The sequence below is a fragment of the Cynocephalus volans genome, chromosome 8, assembly GCF_027409185.1.
Source record: "Cynocephalus volans isolate mCynVol1 chromosome 8, mCynVol1.pri, whole genome shotgun sequence".
NCBI classification, from domain to species: Eukaryota; Metazoa; Chordata; class Mammalia; order Dermoptera; family Cynocephalidae; genus Cynocephalus; species Cynocephalus volans.
The window spans coordinates 80,642,882-80,667,190 of NC_084467.1; the positions used below are offsets into that span (position 1 = coordinate 80,642,882).

General features: G+C 41.0%; 1 protein-coding gene across 2 annotated transcripts in view; it reads right to left on the bottom strand.

Moving 5' to 3' along the window:
- Window positions 1–22,418, bottom strand: part of TGFBR3 (transforming growth factor beta receptor 3) — a 190,112-nt gene extending 167,694 nt beyond the window's left edge. For both annotated transcript variants that reach the window (XM_063104864.1, XM_063104863.1), the window contains exons 1-2: window positions 22,149–22,418; window positions 1,038–1,217 (exon numbers count right to left, since the gene is read on the bottom strand). In XM_063104864.1, coding sequence (XP_062960934.1) covers window positions 1,038–1,098 — 61 coding nt within the window. In that variant the 5' untranslated portion in view covers window positions 1,099–1,217; window positions 22,149–22,418. The remainder of the gene's footprint in view (window positions 1–1,037; window positions 1,218–22,148) is intronic.
- Between the last annotated feature and the right edge of the window lie 1,891 nt (window positions 22,419–24,309).

Genomic DNA, 24,309 nt, shown 5'->3' on the forward strand with positions numbered 1-24,309 from the left:
TCAGATCCCCAAACCGGCCAGCTGCCAAAAACAACAACAAAAATAATTAAATAAATAAAATAATTAAACAAATAAAATTATTATTTTAATTATATAAATAAATAAATAAATAAAATAATTATACCTAACTCAGAGTTCTGATTAAATGAGCTCATTGAATAAGAATATCCTTTATTCATTTATATATTCTACAATTATTTAGCCAGTGCCTGGCTGTAGTGCAATAAATGGTAATTATTATCAATCTCATCCATATGTGCAATTCAATAGCCAAAACCAAGAGGCTAACCATTTTTTAAATCAATGCTTTTCTGGCTGAAACCTGCTGGTTTCCAGAACTGGTCCAACAAATTAGTGTTATGTAGCTCATTACAGAACAGTCACAAAGCAAATTATAACAAAATAGAGCAAATTAAGCTTCCAAATTTTCTAAGTAACCCTGACAGCGAACACTAAGGTGTTTTTGGCATGGGGGATCTAATACACTTACTTAAGCAACAGCATTGTGACCAAGTTATCTGCTTCTTCTCATCTCCAACCTCATACTCTGATGGGCTCCAGGAAGCACAATTATTTCTGAACTTTTTAAAAAGTTACATATTAAAATACCTGAAATAGGCAAAATTAAATACCTCCCGAGCAGCCCATGCCAGGAGTACCACCTCTATCTAGAAGGTCTATTTTTTTTTTAAACCCTTCTTCAAATTTTATTTAAGGTCAAGAATGTAAATATAATCTATGCATGTAACAAAATTAAGTGGGAGTAATCATTAACATATTTGTTCTCCACCTGCCTCAACACAGATTAGTTAGGTATCTGCGTCACTGACATTAGAATGCCTAGCAACAGCCAGTAAAATACAACATCAGCAAACATATATCTGTATAGTAATCAAATAGTTTACTTCCCTAAGAAACATAAATATTCAAGTTTTGCATGAATGTCACATGGCCTAAATTCTTCTAAACTGAAGAGACTGAGGAAAAATATACACAAAAGAATACAACAAACATTCAATTTATATTATGCAACGTACCTGCAGTAGCTAAACAGGAGCTCATCAGGGCAAACATGGCAATCACATAATGGGAAGTCATTTTTATTCCTCCAACAGTGTGTCTTTTCCAGTCACCTCAGCCTGGAGTTCTTCAGATCACACACAATCTTTGCAAGTCTGAAGTGGCCTTAAAAACTCTCTTTGCAATTTTCAAATTGCCTGTAAGAATAAATAAATTTCAATTAAAAAAAAACCTAATGCAGAAACTCTTTTCATTAACAAACACACATTAAAGTTAAATGGAGAATTTCTGAAAAGTGTAAGAGAAGAAATTTATCTTCAAAGATGCCAAGGCAGCATTCAAGCAAATGGAGGGGGTGATTATAAAGATTTTTATAGCAAATACTTTTGCAAATGACATGCTTATTTTTGACACTTTTAAATCTTTAGTTTTATATAGAATTTTCAGGAATATAGAAAAGAATCGATGTGCACCAGTAATATAACATCACCAGTTACGTTGTGGTACTAAAGTAATCAGTGACACTTGATAACACATTCCCTAGTGCCAGCAAGAAAACACAAACAGCTCTGATTAGAGACTCAATCTAACGTTATAATGATAGGGTTATCACAAGGATCAAATTAAATTATGCTGAAAATCAATCTGAAAAAATAAAGAACCATAAAAAGGCAAGGTTCTTATTTCAAGTGTTTGCCAACATTTCAACAGGAGAAGTCTTCCCTGCCTCTCAGCCCCATCTGAGACTATCTGGTTACTAGACTAGAGGATCCAGCAGGTCCTTTCCAATCTCTTCCTATCCAGAGTCTTAAATGAGAGTTTTGTGGTGGTTTGCTTAACTTGAATATTCCTCCCCTGGCCCCACCAGTTACCTCATTTAGATACTCCAAAGTACATTTTCCAGCCCTATATCCCTGAGCTTGGCACGACTTGCGGAAGTTGTTCAATTCAGCATTTATTGAGCACCTACTATGTTCCAGTAATGGTTCCTTCTCATCAGGAATAAAAGTTATACAAAAACTGGATAAAAGTCCAAAGACCCTGCCTGATCTAAGCCCTGGGCAAGGCGGAATGGTGGAGTTTCCAGCAACCACATCAAACAGCCGAAGGTTACAGCCTCATTACCCTCACCAGGAAATACCATCCACAGAACCTGCTTACTACCTTCAGAGACACAGGTGGTTTGGACACTTGTAGATAAAGTACAAAAATATAAAACACAATGGCACAATAAGCTTCTAATTAATTGGTCTTAGTTCTTTGCATCAAGTGCTGAGAAAAAGATATTTAAAACAGTTCTTCGCAGTTGTAACATAACTGCCTGTGAGAAAGGAGGAAATAGGGTAATTAGGGGACTGGGGTGGGCAGGAGTAGAAGTCTTTTCACTGAATTCCCTTCCGGGTTTTGTACCATGTGCAAGTACTACCTATCCAGAAATAATAACGAAGTTCTTATAGCAGATACTTTTGCAAATGATATGCTTATTTTTGACTTTTTTTTTTTTTTAAGATGACCGGTAAGGGGATCTCAACCCTTGGCTTGGTGTTCTCAGCACCACGCTCAGCCATTGAGCCAACCGGCCATCCCTATATAGGATCTGAACCCATGGCCTTGGTGTTTTCATCACCGCACTCTCCTGAGTGAGCCACAGGCCGGCCCTTATTTTTTTTTTTTTTTTTTTTTTTTTAAAAGATGACCGGTAAGGGGATCTTAACCCTTGACTTGGTGTTGTCAGCACCACACTCACCCAGTGAGCAACCGGCCATCCCTATATGGGATCCGAACCCGTGGCCTTGGTGTTATCAGCACCGCACTCTCCCGAGTGAGCCACGGGCCGGCCCCCGGCCCTTATTTTTGACATTTTAAATTTTTAGTTTTATATAGAATTTTCAGGAATCATTTCAAAAAGAATTTCTTAGACATGCCCTAAAACTAAATTATTATATATGCAGGAAGCACAGTGGTTCAATCTATGATATTGATTAAAAGCCTAATATGAATAGAATATGGCTTATCACTCGCAGTTAAAAATCTGCGAGTTCACTCTGCCACCCAGCAAATGGGTGGTGTAAGGCAGATTACTCTTCAGGAATGAACCTGTCCCATGGTAGGATATGGCAGGCCATTGTGAGGATTCAATTAGTTTATATATACACATTATACATGAAAGTACTTCAAAAAGTCCGTGAAAAAGGGCCGAGCCCGTGGCGCACTTGGTAGAGTGCTGCGCTGGCAGCACGGCGACGCTCCCGCTGCGGGTTCGGATCCTATATAGGACTGACCAGTGCACTCACTGGCTGAGTGCCGGTCACGAAAAAACGACAAAAAAAAAAAGTCCGTGAAAAAATGGAAGCAAAAGATAATATGAATCTTTCCATGAACTTTTTGAAGATTCCTGATATATTCAATGCTTAAAACAGTGCCTAGCACATAATAAGTGATCAATAAATGTCAACTATTATCACTATTTGTCCATTCCCTTTGAGGTATTTATACCGATAAAGTGGAGAAACTAGAGTGCAGTTATTGAGGTAATTCTTAGCTACTGTACAACCAATTCAATCTTTTTACTGCAAAATAAACATTAATTACAACAGACAAAAAAGGAGATAAACTAAAGAGTAAAGTCACTAACAGAACAAAATCGCCAGTCAAGTTGAGGCATAAGTCATTGATGACACAGTGGTCTTATCTTAAAAGCTGATTAAATTATAGAGATAATTTGGAAGCCATGAAATTGACTTCAATCGTACCTTAATTCCAACATTTCTGTCACCATAATTCCACATCACCTCAAATAAAATGAAAATCTTCTCTGTTAACTTAAAAACTCAACTACAGCAAAGAGAACTTGTCCCTATTTTTTCCCCTTCAAAAAACTAGATTTCTTAAATGGATTGATAAGGAAAAACCCCTCTAAAAGAATACACTGTTTCAGCCAATGCGAAAGGCAATTTTTTACAAAGCAAAACCTGTAAGGAAATCTCAAAAGATGGCTTCCCAGAGGATTTTTATGGGGCACATAAACTATGAGCGGCATGAGACTTGTGGGAATATTTAATGACCTTGTGTGATCCCCTGCCCACAGCTGCAGAGGGTCTATGAGACATTCATCCAGGGCTTAAAGCAGGTCTGAATGAACGTGTGAAAAAGAAAGGCAAATGGATCTATTAAAAATATAGACTGCAAATTGCTGACAAGAATATTGGGCAATTATTAAAATGCAGCAATTACAGATATAATAAAGCCAAGCTAAACAGTTTGATGCCCAAAGGCAAACCACAGCAAGTTTACACTGGATCTTAAAACATCTCCGAGGAAGTCCAAGACAAGTTAAAACTACACACTGCTGTTCCTAACAAAGAGGGAGCTTTTCTTCTTTTAGCTTAAAAGCCCCTCCATAATGTAACTTGTTCAAAAAGAAAATAAACTGCTGAGGGTTTTTGTCTAATCTTTCGAGTGTGGTGACAGGATCCGTAGGTAGAGGAGAATTAAAAAAAAGCAGGTCGTTCCCATTCAATTGAACTCTAGTTTTGGCCAAGATTTGTACACATCAGCACCTTAACACACGACTTAGGGATCAGTTCCCTAATTAAAAGAAGGCTGGATGACTGAAGCCTTCCCGAAAGTTGTAGCTTTGAAATAAAACTAGAGAAAGAAATCCTCCTCTTTCTTCTACGAAGCTCTGTCACACTCACTTTGCAAAGACCAGGGACTCTCAACCCTGGCTTGTTCACCTCACTGAATCTCTTTGGACTTCGAACTAAATGCTTCCTTTAGGAATATAAATAGGGTACTCTGAGATCACGAAAGAACAATTTGGGGTCTACTGTGTAGTAGTCATTTTGTCCACATCTCAAAGCAATGCATTCCATTCAAAGGGTATGAGAACGTTTAGTATCCACAAATTAACATTAGAAAATTCTGAGTGAGAGCTTAATGGGGTTTGAAAAACAGATCCATGTGCGGTTAATTTTGTTAATTTCAGAGTTTCCCTGTGTTCATTCCTGAGGCCATTAAACTGATCACGCTGTCCCACATTCCCTAGTGATCTGATGGAGTGCTCATGTAAAGACCAGGATTAGCTGAAAACACCCTACCCAAATGAATCTTTAAAACCATCATGGGTTAAATCAATGTTCAAAAGAAATTTGTTGGGAAGAATATTCCCCTGGAGTCAGGCTTTTCTTTTTTTCTTTTTTAAAGAGTAAATCCTGCGGTCTATCTTTGAGGAAAATTATGGCAAAATGAATGTTTGACAGTAGACCAAAAGCCAGTAAGAAAAAATTACTAACTTCCCCTTAGATGACTAACATACCTGGTTTATATACATGAGATTACTCAAAATCAGAACTCAATCACAGTTAACTTGTAGTCCGTCAACTTCTCAGTTAAAAAATTAGCATGCTAAAGATGTATGAATGGCTTTTAAAGTTGGAATAGATCAACATGCTTTTACTGATGAAGAGGCGTCCCAAAACCCAAGACCAACATGTGCCCAAAATAATACCACAGAGTCAAGGCTAGAGAAACGGGGTCTCTTTCCCTGACCACTGCTCTACCTCCCAGTTTCAGGTCTGTCACCACAAACTGGGAACCATTTTCTTTCCCTCAACATTGAATCTCTGCAAACAAAACCTTTTTTTCAAGAGAGGGAGAAGCCTGACCTGGCTGCCATCAAACATTAGTACTTCCATCTTGCCATGTACTCTGCACAAATCATTACCAATCACAACTGTGATTTGACTTCAGGTCTTCAGGCGGCAGCTACAATAAATAAATAATCCTTGGTAATATTGAGCTCAAAGTTCTTTGAAAATGCAAAGGGTAAGATGAAGCACAAAGCTGAGTGTACTGTTATATCCTGATGCTGACACTGTTTCATCCCCAAGCAGAGAAAAAAAAAATGAGAAAACTATTCAACCAGTTTGAAGATCTTAAAGACAGAGATACACGAGTGGAATTTAAAAACTACCATCACGGGCCAGCCCGTGGCTCACTTGGGAGAGTGCAGTGCTGATAACAAACAAGGCTGCGGGTTCGGATCCCTGCATAGGGATGGCCGGTTAGCTCACTGAGTGAGGGTGGTGCCGACAACACCAAGTCAAGGGTTAAGATCCCCTTACCAGTCATCTTTTTAAATAAATAAATAAATAAATAAATAAATAAAAACTACCATCACCTAAACTCAAGTGGTAAATAACACCTGAGTTTCTGGTACCTTAAACATAAAATGGTTTTCTAAAAGATCATTAAAATGTTTCCAGTCTGCCCTTTAAGTGAATTTTTTGGAGAAGTACTCACTTTTATGTCTGCAAGTGGTTAAATAAAAGCTGGTAGAGGAATTGTTCTGATGGCTACTCAAACATGTTATTCGGGGGATCTAGAAAAGAGGCAGGATGGGTGATATCAATATCTAGCTTGGCAGCCTGTAAAAAAGGGCTGTACAGGATGCAGAACAGATACTGTTGTGTGATGACATTTGGATGCCATTTAAGACCTGTACACAGAGAAAGCAAAGCCACCTTACCGAGTCACAACAGCAACTCTCAGATTTCTCTACTACACAGGGAAATTGGATAATTCCAAATCCTCTTTTTCAGACCGATTTGGCACAAAGTGGGAAAAAGTCCCATATATGAATAAGAAATCTTTGGAATCACATCCGAGGCCATCAATATTTAACAAATATTTACTACTATGTGCCAGGCACTGTTCAAGATGCCAAGGACATAGCAATGAAACAAGGAGCCATCCTGCCCTCATGGAGCTTATGTTCTAGTACAAGTAATCTCATTTACTACTTTAGGCAAGACATTTCATTTCCTGAGCTTCTTTCTTCTTCCAACAAATCATTATTTATTGCTTACACTGTGCCAGGCAATTGGGATCTAATGGCCAAACAAAGAGATGGGTTCTTCACCCTCATGGTCTTAAACTCCAGTGAGATAAACAGGCAAATAATCATAAAGATGTAATTACACAGTATGACAAGAGCTCTACAAGAAAAGTATCTGCAACCTGAGGATAAGTAGAGATTTAAGAAGCCAGGTAAGGGATGACACTGCAGGTAGAGGATGCTTCACGGGTCCCTGACAGTGAGGGAGCAAGGCTGCAGAGCTGAAAGGGAAGAGGAAGAGGAATAAGGTTCAAGAAGGGGCTTAGGCAAGGATGTGGCATGATTGGATTGGGTTTTTAAGGATTCCTCTGGATACCATATGGAGAACAGACTGAAAGGAGGCCACAGTGCACAGAAGATCAGTTGACATTGTTACAGCTGGTCAGATGAGAAAAGATGGAGGTGTTGATCAGAATGGAGCAAAGCCTCAGTTTCTTCCTTTGTAAGGAATAGTAACAAACTGAGCTTACCTACATCACAGGGTTGTTGTAAAAATCAAATGAGATTGTGCATGTATAGTATGAAAGCTATCATTATTTATCATTAGAAGGCTGTCGCTACCAAAGAGATTTATTGTCCTGAGGCCTAAGATTAATTGCAGTCCCAAAACGCTGTGGTTGCCAGTGGCAGAAAACGAAAGAATAATCAAGTACTCCTGCATTACCTGTACTGGTAGGCAGGAATTCCACACGAGGACCCAGTGGGAAGGGAGGCAGAAGGCACAGAGGGTACCAGGTGATCAGAAGAGCTGGACTCCACTTTCCCCTGCTCCACACTGGCTGCCTTCGGAGGAAAGGTGGGCTGTCCCTCTAGGGCCTGGCCCCCCTTCACCCCTGGCTGAAAACATGATCGACATATCTGGCCCCAGCATCCTTGGCTTCTTTGGGACTGAACTTCAGTTGGTCCTTAAAAGCCCCTCTATGTCAAGCACAACAGACCTCACTCCCAAGCAAAATACAGCAAAAGGGGAAGGTGGGCGTGGATACATTACACTGCATTGTGAAAGATCATGTTTTGTTCTAATTCACAAACTAGGATGGGTTTTTCACCTATCTTTGCAGTACTCTAAGAATACATTTAACATTTTTGCTTCCAAAGATTTATGTTGCTTACCATTTATAAGTGTGTCTCCTTTTAAGCTAGAATTAATATAGAAGTATACTTGAGAGTTCAAAATCTGGCTTACCCAGCAGTGTTACATTGGACAAGTCACTTAGCCTTAGCCATTCCTCCATCTGTCAAATGTTAACAATATTTTTATTGTATCGTATATGAGACAGAATATAGGCATAGTACCTAAAACAATAACTGGCCCACACAGTCCACTTTAAATAAATGATAGCCACTGTTCTTTTTATGTTTAAAATACTCCTAGACTTTTACGCACACAAAAAAAGCAAACTACTACTAGTAGCAAGATAACATAAAATAGTAGTTTTTATGCTACCTATCCTAAGTGAATCATTGTACAGTATATGCATGTATTGAAATAATACATTGTACCCCACAAAAATGTAAAAGTAATTGTTTAAAAAATAAAAAATAATTTTAAAAAATAATATTGTTAGCTTGGGATGCTAATATGCATTCCATAAAAAGAGAAAAATAAAGAAGAAATAAAGAGAAAAAAAGAGAAATAATAAAAATAAAATAAGATAGTAGTTTATAGCAGGTTGTGTGTTCATGTTAAGATTAGACTATCATCTAGAATTTCAAAAATTTTCATCACCAAAAAATAATGATCCTAAATTCAATGTAAGATGTGAGACCTAGTCATAATAATGCAAAGCTGTTCCCAAATGGTGAAGCCACTGCCTCAACATTTCTGGTATAAATTATAGGGGCTGGCTGCATGACACCCCTCACTTCTACCTTATGATTCCCAAATTAGCTGCAGGGGTTTAGTCAGGGGGCTGTGGAACTCAGCCTGGAACTGCCACCAAACCAACCAAGCTATGAGGAATCAGCTGTCATCAGAAGGGTTTAAATCATGAAGCTGCAATTATTCCAGCAAAATTCAGCACATCTGAATATTGTCAGGACAACAGTCATCATCCCTCAGGCCCTAGCAAGCACCTGGACATTTTTAAAAGCTCTTGGGAAGCTACATCTCTTGAACCTCTAACAGACTACATTGTACAATATGTAGTAATTTACTAAAATGTTTGATTCACATGTTTATTTATATTTGCAGGGATCTGCAAAAATATTAATTCAGAACAAACACTCCAGCAATAAATATTGTGCTAATTACAATAACGCAATTTTTTTCCTTCTCATTGAGTTCCAATATAAAAGTATTCCTCTGGGCTGTGGGGTAGTCCTTCAATAGGTGCATTTCAATTATTTAACTCATACAATTTGGTAAGAAAAGGGCTTCAGATCCCTGTACCAGCCAGCTGCCCACCCCCCTCCCCCCACAAAAAAGAGAATTAAAACCTTTCCACGGTTACCCACTGCTGTCCAGATAAAGACCACATGGACACTGACCATTGCCCGTTTAGTCCAAGCTTGTCCTCTGCACATTTCAGCCACACTGGCCTCAACTGAGTCCCACAAAAGGGCCAGAAGCAGTGTTCACTGTGTTGGAAGTCAATATTCCTCCATGGTCCCCCTCACATGACTGCTTTCTAACATTTTCAGGTCTCAGCATAAGACTTACTTCTTTAAGAAAGCCTCCTCTGATTCCCTTGGACAAAATTAAACTTGGATTCCTGGAACATAGTGCAATTTAACCCTGTAGGTAAATCTTTATGGAATTGTTTCCTTCCAGGTATGGCTTTCCCACTCATCTGTTCACTCTGGCAAGAAGGATCACAGTCTACCCACACTTGGCTTATAGTGGGCACCTAATGAAGGTACCATAATGGAAAGCAAGTATAAAATGCTACTGGGTACATTACAGTAGAAACAGTATGGAAGGATGATAAATTGCTAGAACATTTCTCAGTAACAAATGGTAAACCAACAAATAAGAGTTGTATATAAAAATGAACCGCAGGCTCAGATGGTTAGAGCACAGCCTTGTAACACCAAGGTCAAGGTTCAGTTCCCCATACCGGCCAGCCACCAAAAAAAAAAAAAAAATGAACCTTAGGCATCTTCAAAGGAACAGGAATCAGGAGCTCTGCAGTCAATGTGTTTCATAAGCTCAGACACTCTGGGCCTTCCTTTCATCATCTCTAATATGAAGAGATTAAATAGGACAATCTTTTATTCTATACCTTACTTATAACTATGATTATATGGACTGACAACTAATCCTGAACCTCTCCTAGAAAATGAGACTTCAAAGACACCTGTAGAAATTTGAAATGCAATCATGTAATGGCTAGCAGGAATAACTTAATAAAACTGGAAAGTATTATCCAAGAAAAACATTCAACTTGATAATATAAGAGTAAATAAAATTCTAATACACATTAGCTATTTTAATATATAATTTATGTAAACAAAAAATATTTAAATGCAGTATCTTCCCAGCAGCGTAAGCACACACAAACCCTGAATTTTGTCAGATCTGCCCATTTTATCAAAACCTACCATTTTTATGCTATTCCTCACAGTCCAGGAACTCTACTCCCTCCCATCATCTCATTCCAAAAGCCATTTCTGATTAATCCCATTCCAGTGGGAACAGTCTCCTTAACATTTTGTGTTTAATTTGTTCCATGTTATCTTCTACTAAAAGCCAACTCAGGATGTTAGAAATAGATAGTATCTACTCCAACCCTTTAATTTTACAGATTAGCAAACCAAGAACTGGAAAGGCTCGGTGACTGGCCCACTGTTATACAGCTAGTTAGCAGCAAAGCCAAGACTTGTCCACGTGCTGCTTGTAATTATTCTGTGCTTGTTCAAGCATTTATACCTCAGTCCCCTCCCTGTCAAATGCTAACACCCTGGGCCGGCCCGTGGCTCACTTGGGAGAGTACGGTGCTGACAACACCAAGGGCACGGGTTAAGATCCCCTTACCAGTCATCTTTTTTTTTTTTTTTTTTTTTCTGTTTCCTTTTTTTGTGACCGGTAAGGGGATCGCAACCCTTGGCTTGGTGCCGCCCACACCGCGCTCAGCCAGTGAGCGCACCGGCCATCCCTATATAGGATCCGAACCCGCAGCAGGAGCGCCGCTGCACTCCCAGCGCCGCACTCTCCCGAGTGAGCCATGGGGTCGGCCCACCAGTTATCTTTAAAAAAAAAAAAATGCTAACACCCTGCTTTCTTCTGTCCCCACAATATGTCTCAGTTACCATTTATTGAGCACCAGCTGTGTGATTCACAATTTAATCCTGTCAACAACCCAAGGAGATGGATGCCCTTCACTCTATTTTATAGTGAAAAAAGTGAGACTTCAAGATGCTAAGCAACCCTAAGGTCCCCAGCTGACAAGTCCTGGCACCAGGTTAGGAGCCCAGGTCTGTCAAATACAACTATACACAGAGGCTCCTCTAGAAACAGCTGATTTTCAAAAAATAAAAAAGACAGAGACTGTGCTTCATCACTAAACCACTGTGGACATCAACCAGGCCACGCAAGGATAGTCACTTTCTGTTGGTGGACAATCTGATAAGATCTGACCCAAAAGACAAGTTATTTTGTTTTCAAACCAGGGTGGCAAGGCTTGATCAGCAGTTTTATTTTACTTCATTCATTCACTCAACAAACATTTATTGTTACCTATCATGCTGGGCACTGTTCAGGGAGCTGGGCACACAGCAGTAAACTAAACACGTCTCTGTTTTCATGAAATTTATATTTTCATGGAGGGACAGATAACAAATATATAATATGTCAAGGTGTGGTAAGACCTATGAAAGAAAAATAAAGCAGTTAAGGAAAGAGAATGTTTAGAGGAGGGATGCTATTTTAGACAGAGTGGTCAGGGAAGGCCTCTCAGATGGGGAGACATTTAAGCACAGGGATGAGAGACAAAGCTATGACAACATCTGAAGGAAAAGCATCCCAGGCAGTGCGGATACCAAGTGCAAAGGCCCTGAGGTGAAAGCATGCTTAGTGTGTTCTAGGAGCAGACCACAGTATAGCACAGCGGAATGTGTGGGCCCCACAGCCTACCTGGTTCAAATCCCTGCCCTGCCTCTTCCCACAAGCGCTATATCTGTGGGAAACTTACTTAAACCTCTATGCCTCACCTGTAAAGGAGAGCTAATGCTTCTATCTCCCTCATGGGAGATTAAGGTATGAAGATTAAGTAAATTAATAACATATAAGGCATGTAATACATAGTATGTTAGGGTTGTTAGGGTTCAGGATACGGTGGCTATGATTATTTTTAACTAGTCATTGATAACTCAGTTCCATTCAAGACAATTTATTTTCAACTTGATAGTTTTGAATCCCAGGGTTAAATTACACTGCTGGCTTTGTACATGGCCAATAACTTCCTCCTGGGCCTCTGACTTCCTTGGCTGGGCTTCCTGTCCTGATGAGGAGGGCTCTGTAGGAATCATACTGATGTTATCTCAAGAAAGGCAGAGGCAAATTACTCTAATTTTACTATTACACTAATATAAATTATGCCCTTCATTCCACATAAGCCCTAGCCCCAGGCATCTGACACATCTTCAGAACTAAATTTATTACCTCTTGGATTTAAGTTATTGGTTTCACAAGACCAGGTCCCACCGGTTTTGACTCCTCACTAGCTTTACTGACAGAAGCAAGTAGTAACTGCACTTACAATCCTCTGCCCTAAGAAGAGTTAAAACTTCATGGACAGTAACTTATTTTTAAAACTCCTTTCTCCAACGTCCTTTTGGCCTAAAATTAACATTTCTTTTCTAAGGAATTAGAACATCAAAGCAAAACTCAAGAGTCATCTGGCCAGGCAGTCTCAAGACTGCTCCTTAGAGCACAGCCCCCCAGCAAGACAACTCTAGAAGGTACCTGAACAGCTAAGCAGATGGGCTCAGAGCCATGGAAGGATGTCAGAGCCCCAAGGAAATTCTGCCCCTCTGCCCTGTACCCTCTCTCCCAGCTCCTTTCTTTAATGCTGTGTTTACTTTTCAGCTGTGTAGTCCAATGGGTTAAAGGGCAAACCACAGGTGGAAAAAAAACCACACCGAGCCCATGCCTGTTAGAGGTAAAATGGGAGTCTTCCCAAACCACTTGTAAGGCTGGGGAGAGCCCACAGTTGCTGCTTCAAGTCAGACAATCAAAAAGAGGTCAGTGTTCTAGTCTGACAAGACTTAAATGAGGCTTTTTAGAAGTTAGATTCTCCTGCTTCCAGACAGACCTAATGATTTTCCCTTTTTAATGCCCGGAGTGTACATCTAGCTACAGCTATAAGAAATTCATAAAATCTTGCTTTTCTTCATTTATTAATTCATTCAACCAATATTTTTTGAGTGCCTGATCCATGCCAGGACTATTCTAGCTGTGGGGATTCAACAGGAAACAAAACATAAAAATCTCTACCCTGATGGAGCATACATTCTAGTCATGGGAGACAGACTATACACAAGATATATGATTATGTTAGAGATAAATGTTAAGAAGACAAATAAAGCAGAGAAGGGGGAAAGGAAGCATGTGTGGGGGTCCTTTGGTTGATTTTTTGTTTTGAATAGGGAGGGAATGTATACAAAAGGAATGGGGCATGAGAGCACATGGCATGCTTTGGGAACCCTAAGGAGTAGGACATGAGCATCTTGAGGCTCACGGAGAAAGTAGAAGGAGAAATGGCTGAAAAAGTAGGTTGAGATCAGATTGTTAATAACCATGCACTCCATGTTAAGGATAGTGGAACAGCAAAGACTCTTCAAATGCAAGAAATGAAAAATTAGATCTGTATTATAGAAGGTACTAAGGACAATGGATAAATAACTGGTGATAGAGATGCTGAAAGTAAGAAAACCAACTTGGAAGATGACTGCGATAGCCCAAGTGAGATGATGATTTGGAAATAGAGAAGAAAATGCCAATTGAAGAGTTGTGCTCAAGCTAAGACACCATAGGATTGGAGGGATTCAGCTTGGGAAAGTGAGCATAAGGAAGGTAAGTATGGCTGAGGCTCCTAGCTTGATAATGGTGCCATGGGAAATAAAGGAGGTAAGACCGAGGACCACAGAGAAGTAGTAGGTTGGGTTTTGGACTTAATTTTAACAGAAAAACCTACAGAACAACTAGGTGGCAATGTCCAATTGGCTGCTGGAAATATGGGTAAGAAATATGAGACTGGGAGGACCAGCCCATGGCTCACTGGGGAGAGCTGGTGGTGCTGACAACACCAAGTTAAGGGTTAATATCCCCTTACCAGTCATCTTTTAAAAAAAAAAGAGAGAGAGAGAGAGAGAGAGAAAGACTAGGAACTACTGGCATAGATGTGGCCATTGAAGCATGGAAATATGAGCAACTAAATGTAGACTGAGAAGAAAAAGGGAAAACAGGACCTTGGAGAATGCCAACACCTAGGGATCGAGCATTGAGAAGGAAGACTGAAGAGAGATCAGGAGCATATGGGGAAAACCGGGAGACCTAGTTCCAGGGAAACCAAGAAAATAAAACATGGGGAAAAGAGGAGAGTAAGGCAGCAAATGCATCAGAGAGCAGACAATGGAGATGCTGACTGAAAGCAAGCCCAGAATTTTGCACTTTGTGCCTGTACCTCAGGGTGTGGTAGGCGTGGGAGCCGCCTGCAGCAAACTGAGGAGTAAATGGGAGGTGAGAAGAGAAGAACCACAAGCTAAAACACCATGAGCCCTGACAAGACTCTGTTGTTATCAAAGATTCTATACCATCAGGAAAGTCTTATTCACACTCTGTGGAGGTGTAAGCTGTAAGAAACAGGAACTGAGATTGGCGGCTGGTGTAATCTTCTGGTGGTGGAAAGGAGATCTCTTAGTTAACACCTAGATCTCATAGGACCACTAATCCTGAAACTAGCAGCAGGCATTCTGAAAGGCCAGTTGCTTCTGACAAGCGCTGAGGACATTATATTCATCCACACAACATCCAACTACTTAGACTTCTCATCTCCAGACTCTTTTCACACTAGCATCCCTAGTTTTTCTCTCCCATCAGAATAACGCTAAGTAGCAGGGGCTGTATTCAAAGCATACTGAAAGTATAACAAAAAACCATAGCACCAACCGCTAGGTATGATCCTGTGAGCCCACAGCCTGGCACCATGCAGAAAAGAGAAGCATTCGCCAAAACACAAGCTGGGTCCCAGAACACTTGGTGTCAGCAGAAGCTGCCTAACTGCTCTTCTATCTGCTCTCTGAGAAACAAAAAGGAGCAGAAGGAGGAGAAAGTCTTTAATCCTAAAATTATTCTTAATTTCCAATACAAAGCACTTGAGAAAAATCTGAAAACCAACAGAAAAACTAGCAGATTCTTTAAAATGTGCATCTACAGTTCTTTCTCCTTTACCCTTTGCAAACAAGCAACCCAACTCCCAAATGATCATTTCTCTTGGCTTAATTTCACTATTTTTTGTGATACATAATTGGAAACAGACTGCTTTTTCCTGGCTTTAGAAAATAGGATCTTCAGGGTTATAAGAATTGCCGATTACAAAACGTCGACCTTAGCAAAATTTCTTTTGCAAATCTCTTATCTATATACCTACTTGAAATATATGTTAATTCTAAAGAAAACACTTAAATCCCTTATTATTATGCAAAAGTGAATTTTCTTTTAACAAATTAAACAACCCCTCCCTTTTCTAGCCTCCTTTCCCATTTAAACTAGGTGGAATCTGACTTTTTGTCTAGAGCTGTCTCCCATGCAAACATTACCAAAAGCCCTACCCAGCATGATCTCTACATGGGATAGTTTCTGGAACCATTTTCAAGAATTTAGCAGAACTGGTTCTACAGGAAACCTCCTTATTTAGCCCACACACTGAATGAAATTAAAACCTTGAACGCCTTAGAGAGCAACCACTCTAATAATGAAATAAAGATGCCACAAATGAAAAAAGGCATAAATACAGAAAAATGTGAAATGTAACAGGTGGGTCATCCTTTCCCTAGCTCCTGTGTCAGAAGCATGATTCATGCAATGGTTGTACAGCAACCGTAAAGAAAAGGGAGCATCATGGATTAAAAACAAAAGGGCAGGTGTGTCTTTACAAAATAGAATGTTAGCCTAAGTATTTTTTCATGATTCATGTGGAATATTATGAATACATGACAAGTAGCAATCTCTGTAAAGTTACAAAAATAAGAAAATAGGAATGTCTGTTCAGAAAGGCAAAAAGAGATAGACCAGCAATAGTAAACATGCACATTTAGAAGATCAGAAACTTCTCCCACACACATAGGGAAGACCTTACACTGCAATGATGCAAAATGCATGTAATGAGTCAATGGTGTTTTCCCTCAAAGTTGAATTTAATTTGCCATCCAACTGCACAAAGTCTAATATAACAAAATGAGACATTTATTCTTTATGGACACTCAGAAGAGTTTGCGTTTGAGTATGTTTTGTTTTAAAGAAAAAACCATGAAAGAGGTAACTCATAAAAACACAGTATCACACAAAAGCACTTAGGGTACCACATGAACATAAGGCTTTGTGATTAGAATCTAAGTATTTCACCTCAAATAACCTTCCAAGTATGAGGGGAAAAAACCAAAGCCACATTCTGCTCCAGCAATTATCATACAGTTAGTTAATTTTGAAATGAAATTTGCAAACAGCCACCAGTGTATTCCTGCATCCAAGGAACAATATCACACTGTCAAAACACATAAATCACTAAAAATGCTAACAGAACGATACTCCCCAAAGGGACTCTTTTTTTTTTTTTTTTTTTTTTTTTTTTTTGTCGTTTTTTCGTGACCGGCACTCAGCCAGTGAGTGCACCGGTCAGTCCTATATAGGATCCGAACCCGCGGCGGGAGCGTCGCCGCGTTGCCAGCGCAGCACTCTACCAAGTGCGCCACAGGCTCGGCCCGGGACTCTTTTCATGTGCTCGCTTCGGCCGCACATATACAAAGGGACTCTTTTCACACACCAAATGGAATTATGTATTCATCAAGTTTCCATTAATAAAATTGTATGATAAGAATTAAAAAAGAAATCCCAAGTTCTGCTAGACCCTCCACCTGGCCCATCTGTTGTTCTCGCCCATCACTGGTAGTTCGTCATCAAGCCTGTGAAACTGCAGGCATTCTCCCAAGGCAATCTGATCAACTGGAAAGCTTAAGTACTAGTATCTGTAAAGACTGTTTTCTAAGGATCATTTTTTCAGGGACTAATCAACTTAAGGGTCTTCTTACAAATGGTGCATCTGCAGTTGTACACAAAAACCTGACCTTCAGCATATACCAGAGAAATGAATTATGTGTTTGGAAAGAGAGAAAAGCAGGTGTTTCTTCCTCTTGCAAACAGGACCCCACTCTGAAGGCTGCTTTCACATGCAGTCCAGTATCCAAGAGGTAGGAAAAGTATACGCTTCTGTATTATCCTTTTCCTTAAAGCAAAGATAGAGCTAACATTTAAAACTTAATTCTAAATTATTATCCTGGCAACAGTTTAACATTAAATTCTAAAAATGAACTTTGCCAGGCTCTACATATCACTCAAGAGTCCTCATCCCAGACTGAAGAAGCTTTCAACATAAAGGAATCACCAGCACAAACACCAGGCATTAACCCTTTTCCCTCCTCTATAATTTATCTTCAGCAGGATGTATCAAGATGGGCTGAAGGCATGGTTCTGGGGCTCTTGTTCCAGACCTTCCATTTAAAATATGGTGTCCACCCCTCATAAGCAGTTGTCAGCCTATTAAGTCCTGATCTTTGGCCTGGAAGACTGAAGAATAAAAAATATAGAATAAGATCCAAATGAGAGTAGCTTCACATAGAATTTATATTAATGTTGCTTCAAACACTAAATATTGCACACATCTTGGTTGACAGAACAAGTTATCACAATCATTACTCTCTAAAGAGAAAAGGGAGAATACTTGGAAGTCTGTGCTAAATCTTAAGCAAGGACTTTGCAAGCAGAGAAAATAAAGCACCATGTCAATTAACAAACAAATGTGCTATTTCAAAGATATAAAACAAGAAATCTAGAAATGGACAGAGCCCAAGAAATGGACCCAGATCCTTTTTGGAAGGTCCTTCCAAGCCGTATTGATTTATTTTAGCTTGACTGGAAACCTAACAAATTAGCAACAGCTTTTGTTTTATGAAATGCTACAAAGAAGCAATTCTATCAGTCCAAGTGTTATTCTGAAGATGCAGAACCAGAGAAATTACTGCCATGGATCCTGGTGCACTTAATTTTCTTCCAATGACAGAAACCCTTCACTGAACCTGTTAAAGATTCACTGTTACTTGTTAAAGGCTAGGTTTTCATATAACCTAGCCCTTAACATTTCAAATTGTCCACAGTGTCAATGCAAGATTGCTTTTAAGTTAAAGACCCTTAAAAATATTCATCTAACTCAAGTATGCAAATTTCAAAAAGTAGTTAACATTTTTTTAATTTTAAAAAGTGTTTTCATAAGTTTAAAAATATAAGGAAAATGTTCCAGTGGACTGATGGAAATGGTGATAAAAATATTAATGAAACAGCTATTAGGAGTAAAGAAGACTGTCCTTTATTAACAAATAAATCTGACAATTATAATTTTTTGTCCAATAGCAATGAAAGGACAGAAAAAATACATTTCAAAATGAATTAGCAACAATGAGGGTAATTCAAAATGACCACAGAGCAGAATCATCCAGGAAAAATACTACAGCAATGTCACAACTTACCCAGCCATCCTCTAAATTATACCTGTTCTGTCTGTTAAGCTTAAAATGTAAAGTAAGGATCTTTCACAGATTCATGATCCCTAGAAGTTGGTCATCAGTTAGGTACTAAAGAAATCAGTACTGATCACCTTCTTAGAAACCAGAGGACATCTGAGTTCCCTGAGCTCTCAGGCCCAAATTCTGCCCTCAGAAAGGCAAACAGTCACCTGACTTTGAGAAGATACAAGCAAGTTTGCATGCAAAAGGGAAAGATTAGCTCCTTTGAGTCTTAAAAAGAATGAGATAGCTTCCTTCAAGCAAAACAATTTCATCAATCCGTCAATCCCAGCTGGCTCAGTTGGTTAGAGCACAGGCTCATAACACCAAGGTCATGGGTTGATCCCCATACCTCATAACATACCAGCGAGCCACCAAAAAAATAAATAAATAAATCTTGTCGATCCTTAAAGGCTTTGGTGACAAAGCCCAAGACATCTCAGCCCCTTGCTATCAGAGGACTGAATAGGACAGCTATTTTGCCAAACTCCAAGACCAGGAACCATAGGCCTATTAGGGAGTGGGGGTTTGGTAAATGTTTGTTGAATGACCAAACTAGATCAGAACACGGAAGACTAAATGAGATCCTAAATAAATGCTACTCTGTAGTGTAAGAACAATGCTGAGATTTAGAATAAAGGGACTACTTTGAAAGTTATTTTAAAATAGGATCCATTTGACCCTAACTTGATAAATGAAATGAAGTTAAATCAAAACTACATGATACACAAGAAACAAAAAGGAAACTGGTCTACAAAACTACAGAAAAAAACTGAAAACCTTTTTTAAAAGTCAGTTTGACCGATTCTCTAAGCATGTGAATTCTTAAATATTGTTTATATTTACAAATAGGAGTGTCCATAGACAAATCACACCTATTCTAGTATCAAATATGATATTTCTGCACTATTATTGTATATACTAAAATACAAGCCTCTGAAGAATGTACAGAAATAGAACTTCTGTTTTCTAGGATTAACGATCCCTTACTGTCTTGCACTTGGAAGATGTTAACGAAAGATGATAATGACAAAAGGGTGAGCACACCAACCTCCCCCAGAACAAATCATTATACCCAGTTTTCTATAAAAGACAAATGAGGATCATTACCAAAGTATTCACAATGGATTTCTCTGGATTGCCAGTTCTCCTAAATAACTTGAAATATTATACAAACTACACGAAATTATTTTACACACATATGTCTTAAGAAAAACAAATTGGAAAAACAACTATGTGTGTTTATTTAATATCTGCCCAGCCATCACAGAATTCTTGACATATATGCAACACATAGGCCCCATCCTCAAGGTCATTCTCATAGTAAGCAGTTGAAATTAAATCCAGTTTTCCATTGTAAATTCAGAAAGCAACTTGGTTATTTTGCTAGATAGAACCACATCATTTTCCACCTCTAAAATGTACGTTTAATACCCTAAAAACTGTTTTACGTGCCTTATAGACATCAATACATAGTGTGTTATGCTCCCCCTATTGGCCAATATTCAAAATAACAATAAATACCCGAGGGACTGCCTTTGAAGTGCTGGCGTTCAAAAGTTAAGTTGATGATTTTTATATTTAAAAACATGAGCTGAATCCACAGTTGTTAAGCAAAGCTGCCATGTAACGGTCAGATTCCATCAAAACAGGAAAAATTAAAGTTGACAAATGACAAAGACAAACTGAAGGGCAAAAAAATATGCTGAAGCCTTGAAACACTGAACAATGCAGAATTAAAGCCAAAAAGCAGAGAACACCAAGAAACAGAGCAACATCCTTTAACTGACACAATGGCATGAAATCAATTTCATTTTAATAGCCCTTCAGGGGGTAAGAATTATTTCCCTGCCTCCTGTGCCAACCCCAAGCTGTTTCCTAAGGAAGCCAAGAAACAGTGATCAACAATGTCTGGAGAATGAATAAAAGAAATTAAGAATAAAGATCTATATTAATTAATACAAATCAGAGAGTTCTATTTATAATTATTTGGAGCCAGTTTCAGAGGAGCTGTAATTGGGCATCCCGTAAGTATATATAATCACCTAAATTAACCACAGGTATCTTATTTGTGTTTTAGGATATGTGTGCAGCTCAAATGGGAAGCTGAATGCTGAATGCATGGGCTGACAGCACACAAGTCTGACTGCACAAGTCTGACAAGAGGGTGCATGGGCTGACAGCACACAAGTCTGACTGCACTTGCTGCTCCCGGCTGAGTAAGGCAGCTAGCTCTGAAGTCAACCAACAAAAAGGTGCGTATGATCTTGGGGGAGTAATCTAACCTCTAGTGTTTTATCTGTAAAATGGAGCTATTAATAGTGTGTGTCTTCACCATAGAATTGGTGTGAGAATTAAGTGCGACTGTGTCTCGAAGGACACGGAGTGTCTGGCACACAGTATGGACTCAATAAACGTTAGTTATTATTATTACCCAAAAGAAACAGCTGAGTCCACACTGAAGTAACTACTTCTAGGCTGAAGAACCATTTCAGGAAGATTAAAAGGTCTTCCACACGTGCCATCTATGGAGATTCTCTCCTCCCAAACCGCTCACTTCTTCGAGGGAAGATAGAACTCAGAAAACGCCTCTTTCCTGGTTTCAGTCTGTCTCTCGTACCGTTCCCTCTCCTCGCTGCTCTTCTCCCGCCACTGCAGAGTCGGCGCCACGCACTGTTCCAGCACCTTACACAGATTAAATCATTCAATCCTCCCAGCAACTTTATGAGGCCGTGCTATTATTCCCACTTCATAGCTAGGGAAATGCAGCGAATTTCTTTCATTAAGTGCTACTCTGCCAAGGTAATTCATGTTTGACACACCGGCTCCCTACACTGTGTGGTCCTGGAAAGTGGGGCAAATGCCCTAATAAGAGCAAGTCTGCATGCAGATTCTTCTAGCAAGAGTCCACGATTTCCAAGTTTGTGCTAATCAAATTATCACACTAAGCCTTCAAAACGAACGGGGAGGCGCGGCTAAGCTAGCGGGGGCGCGTTCTCTACCGGGGCTCCTCAGAGCACCCCGAGGGTGCGGCCCGCGGGGAGCGCAGCTGGCATCTGTGCGCGAGTCCCGGAGCCGCAGCCTCTGCCCCGGCAATTGAGCGCAAATCCACAACGAACCTCTCCCACCGACGCTGTCACGCGCCCGCCCGGAGGGAAGCGGTCGGCGCGCCCCGCAGGGGTCAGAAGGAACCGCGGAGAGGAAGAGTGAAGGCGGGCGTGGAGAACTCCCCAGCACGGCGCATCGCCCCGAGCGCTGCCCACCCAGCGCCCGCCACAGGTCCCTGCTCCTCCGAATGTAAACACCGCCCAACCAGCGCCGCCCTCCCAAGCCAGAGGTCCCGGCGGCCGGAGTGACCCCAGCCGTGAAGCAGGCACGGACAGCGGGCGCAGCGCCGACCTGCACCGCGCAGCCTGCAGAGCCCGCGGCCGGGGCGGGCCGGGCCGGCACGTACCTCGGCGGCGGTGTGTCAAGCGGAGATCCACCCGCAGCGATTCGGAGGAAGGCAGAGGCAAGTTTCCCCGCCCAGCGCTCAGCGGCCGCGAGCTCCAGCAGCTGCTGCGCCGCGGCGCAACTACGCCATCGGACCCGCCGGGGACTTTCACCTCCTGCAGGGAGCTCCGGGAATCGCGCAGGGAAAGTGGCCCGGAGAGAGAGCCGCTGACTTCCCTCCCTCACTCACTGGGAAGGGGAAAGTGCCGCTCGGCGTCCCCGAAACCCTCGATTACCCCCATCGGGCCGACCCAGCGCACTGCTCTCCCTCGCACACGCGGGCGGGGACGGGCAGGACGCCACAGCAATCAGCGCGCGGGGGGAAGGGCGCGCTCCGCCGTCGTCCCCACCGGGGGCTCCCGGCCGCCCAGAAACTCCTCCTCCTGCCTCCCGCCTCCAGCCTTCTCTCTCCTCCCCCTTTGCCTCCCCGGCTGATGGATGAGCCTCAAGCCTGCGTTTCCTTTCGGGCCCAGGAGGCAGGGAGAGAAGAGCTCCTCGGGGCGCGGCCGGGCTCTGCGCGCCCAGGTTGGGGTGGGGGCTGGGGGCCCCGTCCTGGGCAAGGCGCGGGGGAACGCGGCGCGAGCTGCAGGGCTTCGCTCCCTAAAACGAGGTCCTTCACACTTCCCAGGGCTCACTAGAGGAGTTGGGTTTTTATTAGGTTCCTGTGTCTTAATATAAAAATTCTGAAACTTCAGACAATCTGATCACACCCTCTTGCCCACTCCCCAGCACAGCTCCTACTCACACAATTCATTCTGTCCCTGTTGGTTTTTTCTCAACCTCTAATCCTGCTTGTGATCTCTAGATACGCTCTGATGGTGGGCGCCCGAAGTCTCGCCTCTTCCTATCTGACAGCTGAGAGTGCGTTACCCAGCCGTATCCCTGCCTCGCTAAGTAAATTAATGCAAGTGAAGGAGTGAGGCCAGCATTAATGGCTTTACCGTGAGGTTGGCACTATATAAATGAAGGTATTGGCTGTGCAGCCTCCTGAGTACCTGTGTCTGAGAGCTGAACGCTGCAAAAGTCGAATGCAGTAATTGGAACACCACTTTGACAGTCCTGTTTACACCCCGTTTTTCTATTAAGAGGTATTTAGGTAACAGGACACTGTCTTACAAACAGGCAGGTGCAATGACCGTGGACTGACTGGGGTTTCAGAGACCAGACTTCCAGTCCTGACTCTGCCAATAGACTGTGGGACCTCACACAAATGGCTTAAATTCTTCAAGTCTCAGTTTTCTCTAAAATGAGGGGCTTGGCCTAAGAGATCTCGTCCAGTTCTAAAGTGCTATGGTCCCAGGCCTTTTATATGTTGGAGAGTGGAATGAGGAGGCATCTTACATTATGACATATTATTATTTGGAAAGTTATAGTTCCCTACTTTGAGAGAACAAGAAATATTTCTCATCCTCTTTCTCTTGTACCTATACATAGAGAATCCACCCAACTGGAAATTCATTCACAAAAATCAAACATCATTGATCACCTGAATTATTGCAAAAACCTCCTCAATGAACCATTCGTTCCTTACCAATGTTTGTTCAGCACAAACTATGTGAGAGACTTGAGCTAGGCATTGAGGATACAAATAGGCATAACACCCTGAAGGAACAAGCAGTCTAGGTGGAGTTAGCCTCAGCTCATATACAATGTCTCTGAGTTTAAGGCCTTAAGATTTGGCCTAGATTCAAATTACATAGCATTCATGCCTCGAGTTATCAAGTTTTAGTTGCAAGTGCAGACATGAACACTTGAACTAGGTGGAATATTTAATCCCACATTTAAATTTATCAATCATGTTGAGGCTTTCTAAATAAAAAGGCATGGTAGAAAAAAAGAAAGGAACCAAGTCCTAGGTAATTTTGGAGTGATGAAGTGACTGTTCTCGTGGAGACAGATTCACAGTAGTTACTATCATCATCTATTGAGCAATTACTCTATGCCAGGCAGGGTACTAAACATTCTATAAATATGAACACATTTACTTCTCAAAGCCCTATAAGGCTACATGAAATCTGAGGCCTGTATAAACACCGAGGCTTTACAATCTGCCAAGATAGTATAGCTAATATGTTGGAGGGCCAGTATTCAAATCCACATCCATCTAGCTCAGAGCCTAGGCC